Source organism: Lactuca serriola, chromosome 4 (genome assembly GCF_051521515.1).
Source record: "Lactuca serriola cultivar US96UC23 chromosome 4, Lser_US96UC23_V15, whole genome shotgun sequence".
NCBI lineage: Eukaryota > Viridiplantae > Streptophyta > Magnoliopsida > Asterales > Asteraceae > Lactuca > Lactuca serriola.
The window spans coordinates 77,897-90,365 of record NC_136411.1 but is presented as its reverse complement, the minus strand read 5'-3'; the positions used below and the strand labels follow the sequence as shown (position 1 = coordinate 90,365).

The 12,469-nt window shown below is 35.5% G+C and overlaps 1 protein-coding gene and 1 long non-coding RNA gene across 18 annotated transcripts; one reads left to right on the top strand and one right to left on the bottom strand.

Annotated features, from left to right (window-relative positions):
- Nucleotides 1-1,317: 1,317 nt before the first annotated feature.
- On the bottom strand, nt 1,318-6,199 carry LOC145100849 (uncharacterized). 17 transcript variants are annotated; one of them, XR_013705289.1, is made up of 7 exons: nt 4,539-5,338; nt 4,120-4,418; nt 3,819-4,034; nt 3,639-3,750; nt 1,981-2,903; nt 1,736-1,805; nt 1,318-1,651 (listed from the first exon to the last, which is right to left on the bottom strand). It is a non-coding gene; the product is annotated as an uncharacterized LOC145100849 (long non-coding RNA). The 17 variants fall into 17 exon arrangements; XR_013705290.1 differs by having other exon boundaries at nt 1,318-2,121; nt 2,354-2,409; nt 2,498-2,903; XR_013705291.1 differs by having other exon boundaries at nt 1,318-2,409; nt 2,498-2,586; nt 2,703-2,903.
- A 539-nt stretch (nt 6,200-6,738) lies between these two features.
- On the top strand, nt 6,739-8,265 carry LOC145100848 (uncharacterized). Its single transcript, XM_079037967.1, has one exon. The coding sequence runs from the start codon at nt 6,979-6,981 to the stop codon at nt 7,963-7,965; it is 987 nt and encodes a 328-aa protein (XP_078894093.1). The 5' UTR covers nt 6,739-6,978; the 3' UTR covers nt 7,966-8,265.
- Nucleotides 8,266-12,469: the final 4,204 nt, after the last annotated feature.

Genomic DNA, 12,469 nt, shown 5'->3' with positions numbered 1-12,469 from the left:
CACACGGCTGGACAGGCCCAAACCGGTGACAAAACTGAACTAATAACCGAGCCCAAGACGCAACACAATAAACCCAACAACATCTGAATCATATGTGAATTACATGCTATTCACATGTGAATCACATTTACATATGATGTCATATGTAAATGTGATTCATATGGGAATCGTATGTGATTCATATGTGAATTGCATGTGATTCATATATTAATCACATGAAAATCACATATGTATTTTTGTGAGTGTTTTTGCATCAATCTTTTTTTATTTATTTTTCTTGTAGATTTAGAAGAAATTGCGGTGAATATTGAAGAGGTGAAAAATAATAAATTGAAGAAAATAAGGAAATATTGACACGAAGACATGAAAACGATTTGAAATTTGTAGCGTTTTTTATTATTTTATTTATTATTTTGTATCGAATAAAATACTTATACTATTATGTTTATAGATTAATCAATAAAAATGAGATTTTTTGTGATTTACTTACGAATATTATAATATAAAAAATATACATATATGTATTTGAAAAAAATATGCATATATGCACCTAAAATTTACTTTTTTCTAAAAAAAAAATGCAGTTTTTTTTGAAAAAATTGAAATTTTTTTTGGAAAAAAAATGTAACTTTCTTAAAAAAAAACTTGCAGTTTTTTTATTTAAGAATGCAGTTTTTATTGAATAAAATGCAGTTTTCTTAAAAAAAAAAAAAATGCAATTTTTTTGAAAAAAAAAGTGCAGTTTTTTTTTTTAAATTGCAGTTTTTTTTTAAATTTGTTTTTTTTCAAATTTTTTTTCAAAAATTCATGTTTCCTATAAAAAATTAAAAAATCTACATTTTCTTTAAAAAAAAAAAAGAAAAATACTATATTTAAAAAAAAATCTGAAGATTTGATTTATGATATAAATTTTTAGACATTTATATTAATATATTAAATAACACAAAAAATTAAACATTAAATGAGATTAGTAAGATGACGATAATGTCCTTAATGAACTACTCTTGAAATTTGATCGGAACGTATGGCCCATTTCTGTAATATACTCTAGATATATTAAAGAAAAAGGTAGGTATGACGGATACAAAAAATAATATCAATAATAATAATAATAACTAAGAAGGTACCCATGCTTTTGCATGGGTTGGGAAGGGGTCTATTTTTTCCTTAGATTAAGCATGGGTTGGGAAGGGGTCTATTTTTTCCTTAGATTCATATGGTCTTAGCAGCACCTAAAATACTCTTATATTTACCTGTATCCTACTTTTATTTCCCTCTATTATAACACCCTGCTTCTTATGTAATTCACTTTGAAGATAATGCGAAATGAAATCTTTCCCACACTTATTTTTGTTGTAAAAATTATTGTAATGATCAAGAAAACAAAAGTGTATGAATAAAAGTTCCAATCCTTTGCAAACTTCCGGATGCTTCCTTGCTTCTTTTGCAGGTGTAGAAACTTCTAAAGGCCAAGAATTTCCAGTATCGACTTCCGTCATCATAATATTGTTCACCATTGAACTTTGAAACCCGAGGAAACTGGAAAAAAAAAAGTAACAACCAATAGAATGGAATAAGAATTGAAGCTTCATAGTCAAATTAAAAATGCATCAACTTCAACTGTCTTCAGGGCTGCTGTTCCAGCTTCATCCTGGAACAAAAATTACATATCAGTTCAGCAAGGCCTAGGCCATATTTGTCATATGCAAAAATACAAAATAATCTAAAACAACACCAGGTCAGATGAAGCTCCATAGTAAGCATATAATCACTTTCAATTAGTTCAATACGAACTGGAACTGGAACTGCAACAAAACCAATTATCATATTCATATGGTAGAGTAAAATCACATTTCTACCCTTATCCATCTAATTTCTTTTTGTTCTGATTATTCCTTTCCATATCATATAATCACTTTCAATCCAAACATCAACCAAACCCAAATGAAGATCAACCAAAAAAAGAAAAAAATTGTGTACCTCAATGGTTTTGCTGGGAGCAAGCAACACGAATGACATTGACCAAATTGCCCTTACAGAGGTTAGTAGTCCAACCTTCAGTCTGCATAATATCTCGAAACTTTTCACCAAAATGTACTATGTTTTCACTCAAACCTAAAACTGTTGAGAGGCAAAACAGAAGTTGAGAAATTGAAAAGGTATACATAGCTGCCAATTTGCAATAACCCAAGATACTTACTCCTAAATCATAACTATTTCTTCATTTTTATTGAATTCGGCTTTCATATATTAATATTATACTAACAAATGTGACGATATAATTAAAAAAAAAAAACTTTGTTCTACCCGGAAGGAAAACTAATAAAAATAAATGAAGAGATTATTACATTACCCGTATTGCACAACATCAAAGCGTACAATAGCAGTTGTTTCCCGAGAAGCCGAATTCTGGAAGCACATTAGGTTAATATATGGTTTCATGCTAAAAAGATGATATGTCAACAGGGAATTAGATGTTATACACGAAAGTTAATACTTGTACATATCCAACTCTTCATCTCAACCTTAAAACAACCAACCTAACAACAACATCGACAAATAGTATTCCTCCTGTGTTTAGCCTCCCTGTCAATAATCCTCTAACATTTCTTAAACAATTAACTCTTAAAAATCCATTCAAACAATATCACAAATACTTGACGTGCAACCTTAGAAACAAACAAATAGCATTGAAATCTTACCAATAAATAATGAACTCTTAATAATTCAATAATGTTGATGTAACCCAACACCTTTAAAACAATACTTCCACCACCATAATCGTATCCATATGTAGTTGTCAACTATTGAAGATCTTCTTTTTCCTAATGTAGGATCTGAATGATGGAAGATTTCTCCATCAATTCTCGCAAGAAATTGATAACTCCATACACATTCCAGACCTGTGAAAGTATGTAGAACATTGTATTTCATTATAATTAGGTTTCCATGTAAGTCTGAAGCCAATTTTACACATATATGATAAAGCTTAAACATATTTGAGTGGTTTAACAACACCTGAAGAGGTACAAAAATCAATCACGTGAGCATTGTGTTAATCGTTCATCAAGTTACATAAAGGCATAAGGATTTTATGGAATTTCATAAAATATGAAGAAAAAGGGAACAGAAGAATTTACAAATTTAAAACCTCATAAGTAGATAACAGAAACGCTTTTCTTTAATTTCACATCAAAAACATAAAGAACCCGACAATCAAACAGATTGAGTTATCCCTATTCACTATGAATATAAAACAGAACATATACGTTTTCTGTTTTTGTTTCAATTTGAACAGATCGACACGTTTGTTATCCTTATTTTCTTATAATTTCATATAATTTCCATCTATCTGTAATTTCCTTTATCTGTCCCACTAAAAAGATAAATTATCTTCTTTTTTCAGCTAAAGATTAATAAAATAAAATAGTACTTAAAATCCAGACCTATATGAACTTTGGAAGTGGAATGCCATGTCGAGAAAAATGAACTTTTTGAAGAAATTTATCGTGTGACAAACAACTTTCACTATGATCATTGTGTTACCATAATCCAACATTAAACATTATTTAAAGGGGTGGTATTGGAAATATTTAACAAAACAAATTACAATGCCCTTATTGGTAAAACAAACATACCTAGATAATGCGAATGGTAGAAGCTTTAGGCTGGCAATCAACACCTTGTTTTTCAAGCTTCTCCAAAGTATCAGCATCAACATGCTCAATTTCATCTGTTAGTATTCCACACCTATGTAGAAATGTTAAGTTAGATTGAGCCACGTTGACCAAAATAGGATCGCTAATTTTGACTTTAACCTCTTAGCAAATTCTTCAACTGTGGTGCTATTGTCATAGCTTCCCACCATATGATGGTGGCATATGGAACTTGCAGGACAGTTGACCATAGGATCCAAAATGTTGACTTTTATTGACATTTGGGAAGCTGCTTAACAAAGCATGCGTCCTAATTGTCCTCCACCTAAAACACCCACAACTGTTTCAGAAACTCCATGAGCTGGTGCATTCTCCTTCCTACATTTTTGAAACTTAAACAGAGATTAGAAAATAGAAATACATTCATTAAAGTATATATAAAAAGTGTTGTATAAGTTATAACCTTTGTGAAACATTAGTTCATTGATTCCCCATTGAATATTCTCTTTCTATTTTGACTTCATGAATTAATCATCTTAATATTGATCAAAACATACATTTGATTGAATAGCATTAGTTTTTGTTACAAAACCATTTCCCATCAAAGGATTCTTGATTCCAGGGGTAATTAGCGAAAGCCTCAGAATTGGTAATTCCTCCTTATCTTCATTCATTGTAAAGTATCCCTTAAATGGGATAAACTCTCCTAGAATTCCCAGTAAATTCACTTTCAACTATTCCATCTTGTTCGCCATCAACTATCTGTTGGCAAATCCACACACATTAATAAACAAAAATTCACAAAATTGAATTTGACATATGATTTTCCATAATAGACTAAGCCTCATAATACTTTACATATGAATGTCTGGAATTACTAACCTTGTGTAGTTCTTGGGAACCATCCACTTGATTCCGTTGAGCAAAGCTTCCATCGAGTGCATCAGTAAAAAGCTTTCACCTACTCATATAATGGATCAGTAAAATGCTTTCGCCTAATCGTATAAATAGAAAGATGAGTATTAATTATGGAATGCATTAGCATGTATATGTTATGATCTTGCTAATCAAAAGAGAGTAAAATGAACCCTTAATCAACGTACAATCAGCCTATGAAACTATAACACCACACTTGTTAACATCATCACGGTATAAAGCAAAAACATAGTACAAAACAAAAACAACATATTATATAGCATGGAAAAAGAAGTAACTATCTCCTTCCCAACTTTTAACCACCAACCCAAATGTTAACAGGTATATAATAAAACCATCACCTCTTTCAATCCATTTAGCAGAGTTTTTGTGAGGAAGATGAAAGCTGCGAAAAAGTTTAACAAATGGAGAATTTAAGCACCTCTGCTTCTGGTTTCCCAAATGTAACTTGAATAATAAGAAGAGATAACATGTTAATACTTGTTCATTATAATAATATGACTTTAAGATATCTCTCCTCCCTTGACTCAGATCCTAAAGCATGCAGTAACAAAGCTTCTTACCCACCATAGATAGGTTAAATACTCCATGGAAAAAAATCATTGAATTGGTCTTGGGAATGGTATGTCATCTATTCTTAATGCCATGGATACTGTGACCCCAAATCGATATCGGTATAAATCCCAAATCACAGAAAACACTGAAGCGTATAACAATATAGGGAAAAAACCAAAATGAAGTGTAGTAAATACCTGGAAATCATCTGATCAACCAACAATGATTGAGATGCTAATTTGAGTTCGTGGAGACTTAATTCTGTTTCTGAGAAGTAGTGGTCGAGGCTGGAAACCCACGTAGGCTGAAGCTGAAGTTGAAGATGCCAATTGTGCCTTTCGAGATCTCTTTCAATGAACCAAAGCCATTTGTGTGTGGGTTATCTTGCAACACCAAAGCAGAAACCCTAGCCCAATCACAATTTGGAATTGCATACCTTGTATAGGAGCGAGTCGGCCGAACCAAAATTGTAAGCCAAACACCCACCCTAAAAACCCTACTATTGATCGGGTTTGCAATTGCAATTAGCAGATGAAAGAGGAGAGGGCGAGTGGTGGTGGTGATGATCCTGTTAACTCGCGATGGAGATGACGGGGGCGACGACAATCGATCTAGGTTGGAGACGACTTCCGTTGCTCCAATTGTTGAGCAAGTGAAGTTTCTGGTCCTTTATCCCAATACTGAATGGAAGATTTGTGGAACGGAGGGGACAGGGGAATTAATTTACTAAACTGAAAGTGAAACGAAGGCGCCGGACATTCTCTAATGGAAGATGGAAGCTTCAATCAATTTACAAAGGGAGAAGGGGAGATAAATGGCACCGTTGACACGGAGATAAGGCGGTGGAGAAAGTTGGTGGGGTTGCTTATGGCGGTGGATTGTTTGAGGAGTAACACGTGACGCACACTAATCCATCACGTAACGTGCCAGCAAGGAAGAAAAGAAAAAAAGAAAAAAAAAACATAAAAAATCAACCAATCAAGAAAAGGAAATTAAAATGAATCAAAGCAGGGCCAGAATGAAAGATTAACAAAAACTTAGGGACATACAATGAATCGAAGTCCAGGGGCCAGAACTGACAAAAAAATTGCTACTTCACTATTCATGAGTTTCATATATATATATATATATATATATATATATATATATATATATATATATATATATATGTCAAGACAAGAAATTCACTTCCTCTTTGGAATCTTTTGCTTCAAATGGCTATTTTTCTTCATCTGTATGGGTAGAATCTTATTTTTGACTCTTATTTTGTATGTATAACCTCAAGTGTGTATATTTTTTGTTAACTAGAAGTTGTACCATGTACAATTCATTCTCAGCTGATGAACTAAATGCCGTAAGAAGAAATCTCGAAATTGAATTCAATAATCAAACGGTTAACGCAAAAAGAATTCACCACCAAAACTAAAGGTCAATTTCAGAAAATGTATAGAAAGCGTGGCCGGCCGTCCAGCCAACTTGAAAAATGTATATTATTTATTAATTCCAAACGTTTAGAAAATATTAAATTAAAGCTTATATATTTGTGTGTATGGTCAAAGCAAATCGTCTGAAATAAAAAGTTTTGAAGTGACGCCAAAAATAAAATACTGTCACCTGTCCATTCCGTTCAAAATTGGGTGGCTTCTATTGTAGAGAGAGATGCTGACTATGGGTTGATCCTTGTTTTCTCTTGCAGGCATAACTAGTCGTCTAAAGGCTGCTGCTACTACTACTTACCATTTAGCTATATCCAGTTATACATATATATAAGTTCTAACCGATTGTCTATCAGATTCCAAGCGTGGATAATTCTTGTAAGACCTGAGCTACGATGAAGTTTATGAGTAGTTTCCAGTGCTTGATGGGAGGAAACGCGGTGCAATTTCAAGCCTCCTCCTCCGTATCACCCACCAACCAGTCATCCCTTCCATTATTAGATAATAATAATAGAAGGAATTCCAATATGACCAAGAAGAAGAAGAAGAAAAAGAAGAAGGATAGGAAAGTAATCAAGGTTTTCAAACCAGATGGGGAGATTAATCTCTACCACAAGCCCATCAGGGTTTCGGAGGTGATGACAGAGGAGTACATGGTTTGCAGATCAGATTCCTTCTACATAGGACAAAAGATTCCGCCCCTCTCCCAACACGAACGCCTCCAGCCCGGCCACACCTATTTTCTACTCCCAGCTCATCTCTTCCACTCAGTTCTCTCCTTTGTCACTATTGCCTCCTTTACAGCTTCTTCTAAACAAGACAGGGAAGATAGTAATGGCAACATGAAGATGAAGGCTGCATTTCTGAAGAAGGCAGCAGTAAGTTCATGCTCTCCGTTTGATATACAAAAAACGTCTTCTGGGACTCTCAGGATTCGTGTATCAGAGCTATTCATATCCCAGCTGATGATGGATCAAGCTGCTACTGCTGCCACTGGTAATCATCATCATGGTAAGGAATTGATAGATCTAAAAGAGGCTGCTGATTTACTGTGCACGACTCCACAATTGCATAGAGAGTACAAGCAACTGGTAGTCGGATCTCGAAGAGGCTGGAAACCAAAGCTGGAGATGATCAAAGAGACTCCTTCCAAAGGCAAGAGGAAGGTCAAAATGTTATTTTCCGCGTCCATCAGTCGTATGAAGAAAAAAATCAAGAAGAATAAGAATGTTGGCTTCCCTCAAATATCATCCTCCTCGGCTTCTTCTCAGTCACAGTCATCACTGAAGAAGAAAAAGAAGAAGACCAAAAACATTGTCCAACCTCCCGTCTCTCTTCCTCCCTGTCCCGCTTATGCTTCTACAATTTTAAGGACCAAATAACTAGTCCAGTCGATATCATCTGATGATGAAAATACATAGAAAGCAGCAAGTCTTAGCTACCTCAACTTTTATTTTTTTCTCTTTAGTAGTTCTGGAATTATGTACATGTGTTTTTACTAGTAAACAAGTTAGTTATGGCTAAATTCAGAAGATGGTAATCAGATTAGATGGATTATTGTTAGCGGATCATATTATTGTGTATTTCTAGATTAGCCCATTATTGTAAGCCTTGTGTGTATGGGACAAAATGACTTTGTATTTATACTCTCCTTTAATGAATAAAACTCGTATATTACATGAGTTGAAGCGTTATTTTTTAAAATAAAATTTTGAAATAAGTAAAAAACATATGAATTGCAATTTATTATCATATTTAATACATTTATTACTTTACATATATAACTATAAGTATTATATGACTTTTTAATTTTAAAATTTGAAAAAATCTAGAAATTGACATGTGAATATTATTTATTTAAAAAATATCACAAAATAACAAGTGTCAAAAGTCACAAGAGATTGATATGTAGCAAAATAGATCTTCATTTATTATAGTAGATTACCATCATGGGAAAATATGGTTTAACACGGTATCAGAGACTATCCTAAAACCCTAGTTGTTCCCTTCTATTATTGTTCATCTATCTTCTTCTTGTCTCGTTTTCATCCTTTTCTCATCTTCTGTGTGATTCTAATCCTTCTTCAATTCCAGGAGAAAGTAGCACCTCTTCTAAACCCCCTCATAAGGCTTACGGAATAACCAACATAAAGACCTACGTACCCTTGATTCTCGACATCAACAACCATAACTATGATCCATGGAGTGACTTCTTTACAACTCACTGCATTGCCTACGATTTCCAGGACAATTTTGATGATACCAGTGATGCACCAAACAAATCTCCTATAGACACAGAGTGGGATCAACTCGATAATTTAGTCAAAATATGGTTGTTCAACTCAAATTCCCAAAACCACATCACCAACGCCTACTCTCCTCAAGCTTATGTTCGTAAGATCTGGCTCAACATCTATTCTATCTTCAATGACAACAAAGAAACCACAACAATGCAGTTAGAAACTGAATTAAGGTGCATCATCATGGGAGACTTAACTGTTCACGAGTATTGCAATAAGGTCAAGAAATTCACTGGTCTTCTTGAAGGCTTGGGCAAAAAGGTTAGAAAAGACATGTGGTTATTCACGCTCTCAACAATTTGTCTGGAAAGTATGAGAGTCTGGAAAACATCATTCGTCTATCCAAACCCCTTCCGACCTTTGCTGAGATGTGTTCCATTCTTGTTGCGGAAGAAACAAGACTTGCCAATCCTCGAGTCACCGCCCTGTCTAATGACGCTCATCCTTCCTCTAGTTCCCTTATCCACGTTGAATCCACCCCCTCCAATGGAGGAGGTGGTGGTGGATCTTCTAATCGGCGCACTAACCGACGTGGAGGTAATAATAATCACCGCCCACGACAGCCACATACCCCCGTCAAACAACAACCTACAACCGGGTCCTATGGATGGGTCTACATACCACCGCCAATGCCTTGTTACTCTCCACAGTAGGTGCCTTTTACATCGACTCATGCAACTCAGTGGACTAGAAATGTTTTTCATCAACCGGCCCAAGTATGGAGCAGGCCTCCATCTAACAGTCCAGGTCTACTTAGCAGCAGACCTCCATCGGCCCATTCCAGCATGCAACAGCCTTCTTCTTTAAGCCTACAAGCCCACCACCGGTCGACAGGTTATGATCAGCCCCTTTGGGCATGGCTCGGCAGTGGTGATCAACCCACATCACTTCCGCATTTGTTCAATACCATGTCACTTTCCGACCACGGGAAAAACGGATAGGTCATGGATACCGGGGCAACCGACCACGTTCATGCTAATACAGGTATACTCAAATCTCTTTGTAATAATTCGTATACTCCTCATTCTATTTATGTTAGTAACGGATCTACAATTTTGGTTGTGACCTCGGGATATTGACATTTTCCAATTCCAAATATATATACCATCCTCTTCACTTACAAAATATTCTCATAACACCTAATATCCTTAAAAACCTTATCTCTGTCAGAAAATTCACAATTCATAATAATTGCTCTATTTATTTTTGATCCTTATGGTTTTACTGTTCTTGATTATCAGACACGACGCCCTCTAATCCATTATGATAGCTCTGGCCCCTCTATCCTGTCACAAGTTCCTCAAGTCATGTTGTTGTCTCCACCGCATCCACCACGTGACATCAATGACTTGGTCGCCCTGGCGATCAAGTCTTGAAGCATTTATCCTCTAATAGTTCTATTTCTTGTCACTTATCAAAAAATAATGTTCCTTCTCATGCTTTTCAACTTGGTAAAAACACTAGATTGCCTTTTTATTTATTTGACTCTATTGTTTATGCACCTTTTGAGATTATTCACTCTAATTTGTGGACATCTCTTATTCCTAGTAATGGTGGTTTGCAATATTCTACTGTGTTTCTTGATCATTTTACTCATTATGTTTGGGTGTATCCATTAAAACAAAATTTTGAAACTTTTGGAAAATTCTTTCACATTTCTAACATCATCAAAAATCAATTTGGAGACACCATTAAATAGTTTGAATGTGATAAATGGGAGAAGTATAACAACAAGCAATTTCATGATCATTTCGCATCTAACGGAATCACCTTTCGTTTCTCATGTCCTCACACTTCTCAACATAATGGTTGATCCGAACGTATGATTCGCACTATAAATAATATCATGCGAACTCTTCTCTTTCACTCCAATCTCCCAACCAATTTTTGTAACATCCCAAAAATACACTCCAGAAATTTCATTTCCAAGTTATAAATAAAACCATAGTAAACCAATCATCTCATAAAAACATATATGAAAGTATCTCAAAACATCATATCAAAACACTGTATCAAAATGACATGTCCAAATATCAGAGTAAATCATCCCAGGCTAAACGTTGTGGAGTTTGCAATGCAGTCATCCCGAGCTTTTCCCCATACAAGCGGAAGTACCTAAAACCAAAACTGAAAAATGTAAGCACGAAACTTAGTGAGTCTCCCCAAACTACCACATACCATACACATATCACATAATCACATAACAGCATAACTTGGGCCTAGCCCACTACATCGGGCCCAGCTCGGCATCGAACCATAGTCTGGCATTGGGCCCCGCCGCCCGGCATCGAACCGAAATCAGGCATCGGGCCCCGCTCGGCATCGAGCAAAGCTCAGTATACATAAGCATATTCACAATTACATATAAACATAAACATCTAGCACACATATAAACATTCCTCGAGCTTGCCCCGGCATCGGACCGAAGTCCGGAAACATTCTAACATGCACATGCAAGAATCACGAAGACATCCAACATACAAACATTCCTCGGGCTTGCCCGAGCATCGAACCGAAGTCTGGAAACATATATGTAACGTCGTAAATTTTCATATAAATTTTTTTCATTTTTAAAATCACATAAATATCATCAACACATCTCACAAAATCTCAATACATCAGTTATCAAAAACACGTGTACATAATTATTTGAATAAAATATAGGATCTTCTAACACAACTCCATCTCGTGTGTACAATCAAGCCAGCACCTTCCCGTGATCCTGAGAAGTACCTGAAACACATAACACATAACACGGTAAGCACGAAGCTTAGTGACTTCCCCAAAATACCACACATATCTAATTAGCCTATCATGGCTATGCTTAAATAAGACCCTCCGTTCAATTTGTCTCAATGGGACTCTCCGGTCCCACAACACGGGTGGACCCTCTAGACCTATCCCAACAATGCACACGATAATACACAACACAAATCACAAGACAGAATGCATGATATCACATATCTCGGCATAAGCACATAAGATCAACATATACACAGATTACTATAACAGCATAAGTCACAAAGACATGCACGATAACACATAACACATTATAAACAAATAAGACCCTCCGGTCGATAATGTACTAAGACCCTCCGGTCTATATGTACTGAGATCCTCTGGTCAATAATGTACTAAGACCCTCCGGTCAATAGTGTAAATAAGACCCTCTGGTTAATAACACGAATAAGACCCTCCGGTCACACACAAATCACCACACAGGTAAGTATAGTGAGAAGACTCACATCGGATGGCGAACAGATCCTACAAATGCTGCTGTTGTACTCCGGCTTCTAACATTGAGCCAAACCCAAGATTAACCCCATTAGAATCTAAGACCAACCCTTCACATATTAGGTCTAAATATGGTCCACCAATATGGTCCATAAATAACCCAAGCCTAATGGGCCCACCAAGGCCCAATACCAAATGTATCCATATAAGCCCACTAATGGCCTAACTATGGCCTAATTTTCCAAATTGGGCCCAAACCCTCATATGGGACTTACCCTAAAGCCCATCTAAATATTCTAGTCCACATGATTGTTCTTGGATGGCCCATCAATAGCCCAATCACTAAATCCCA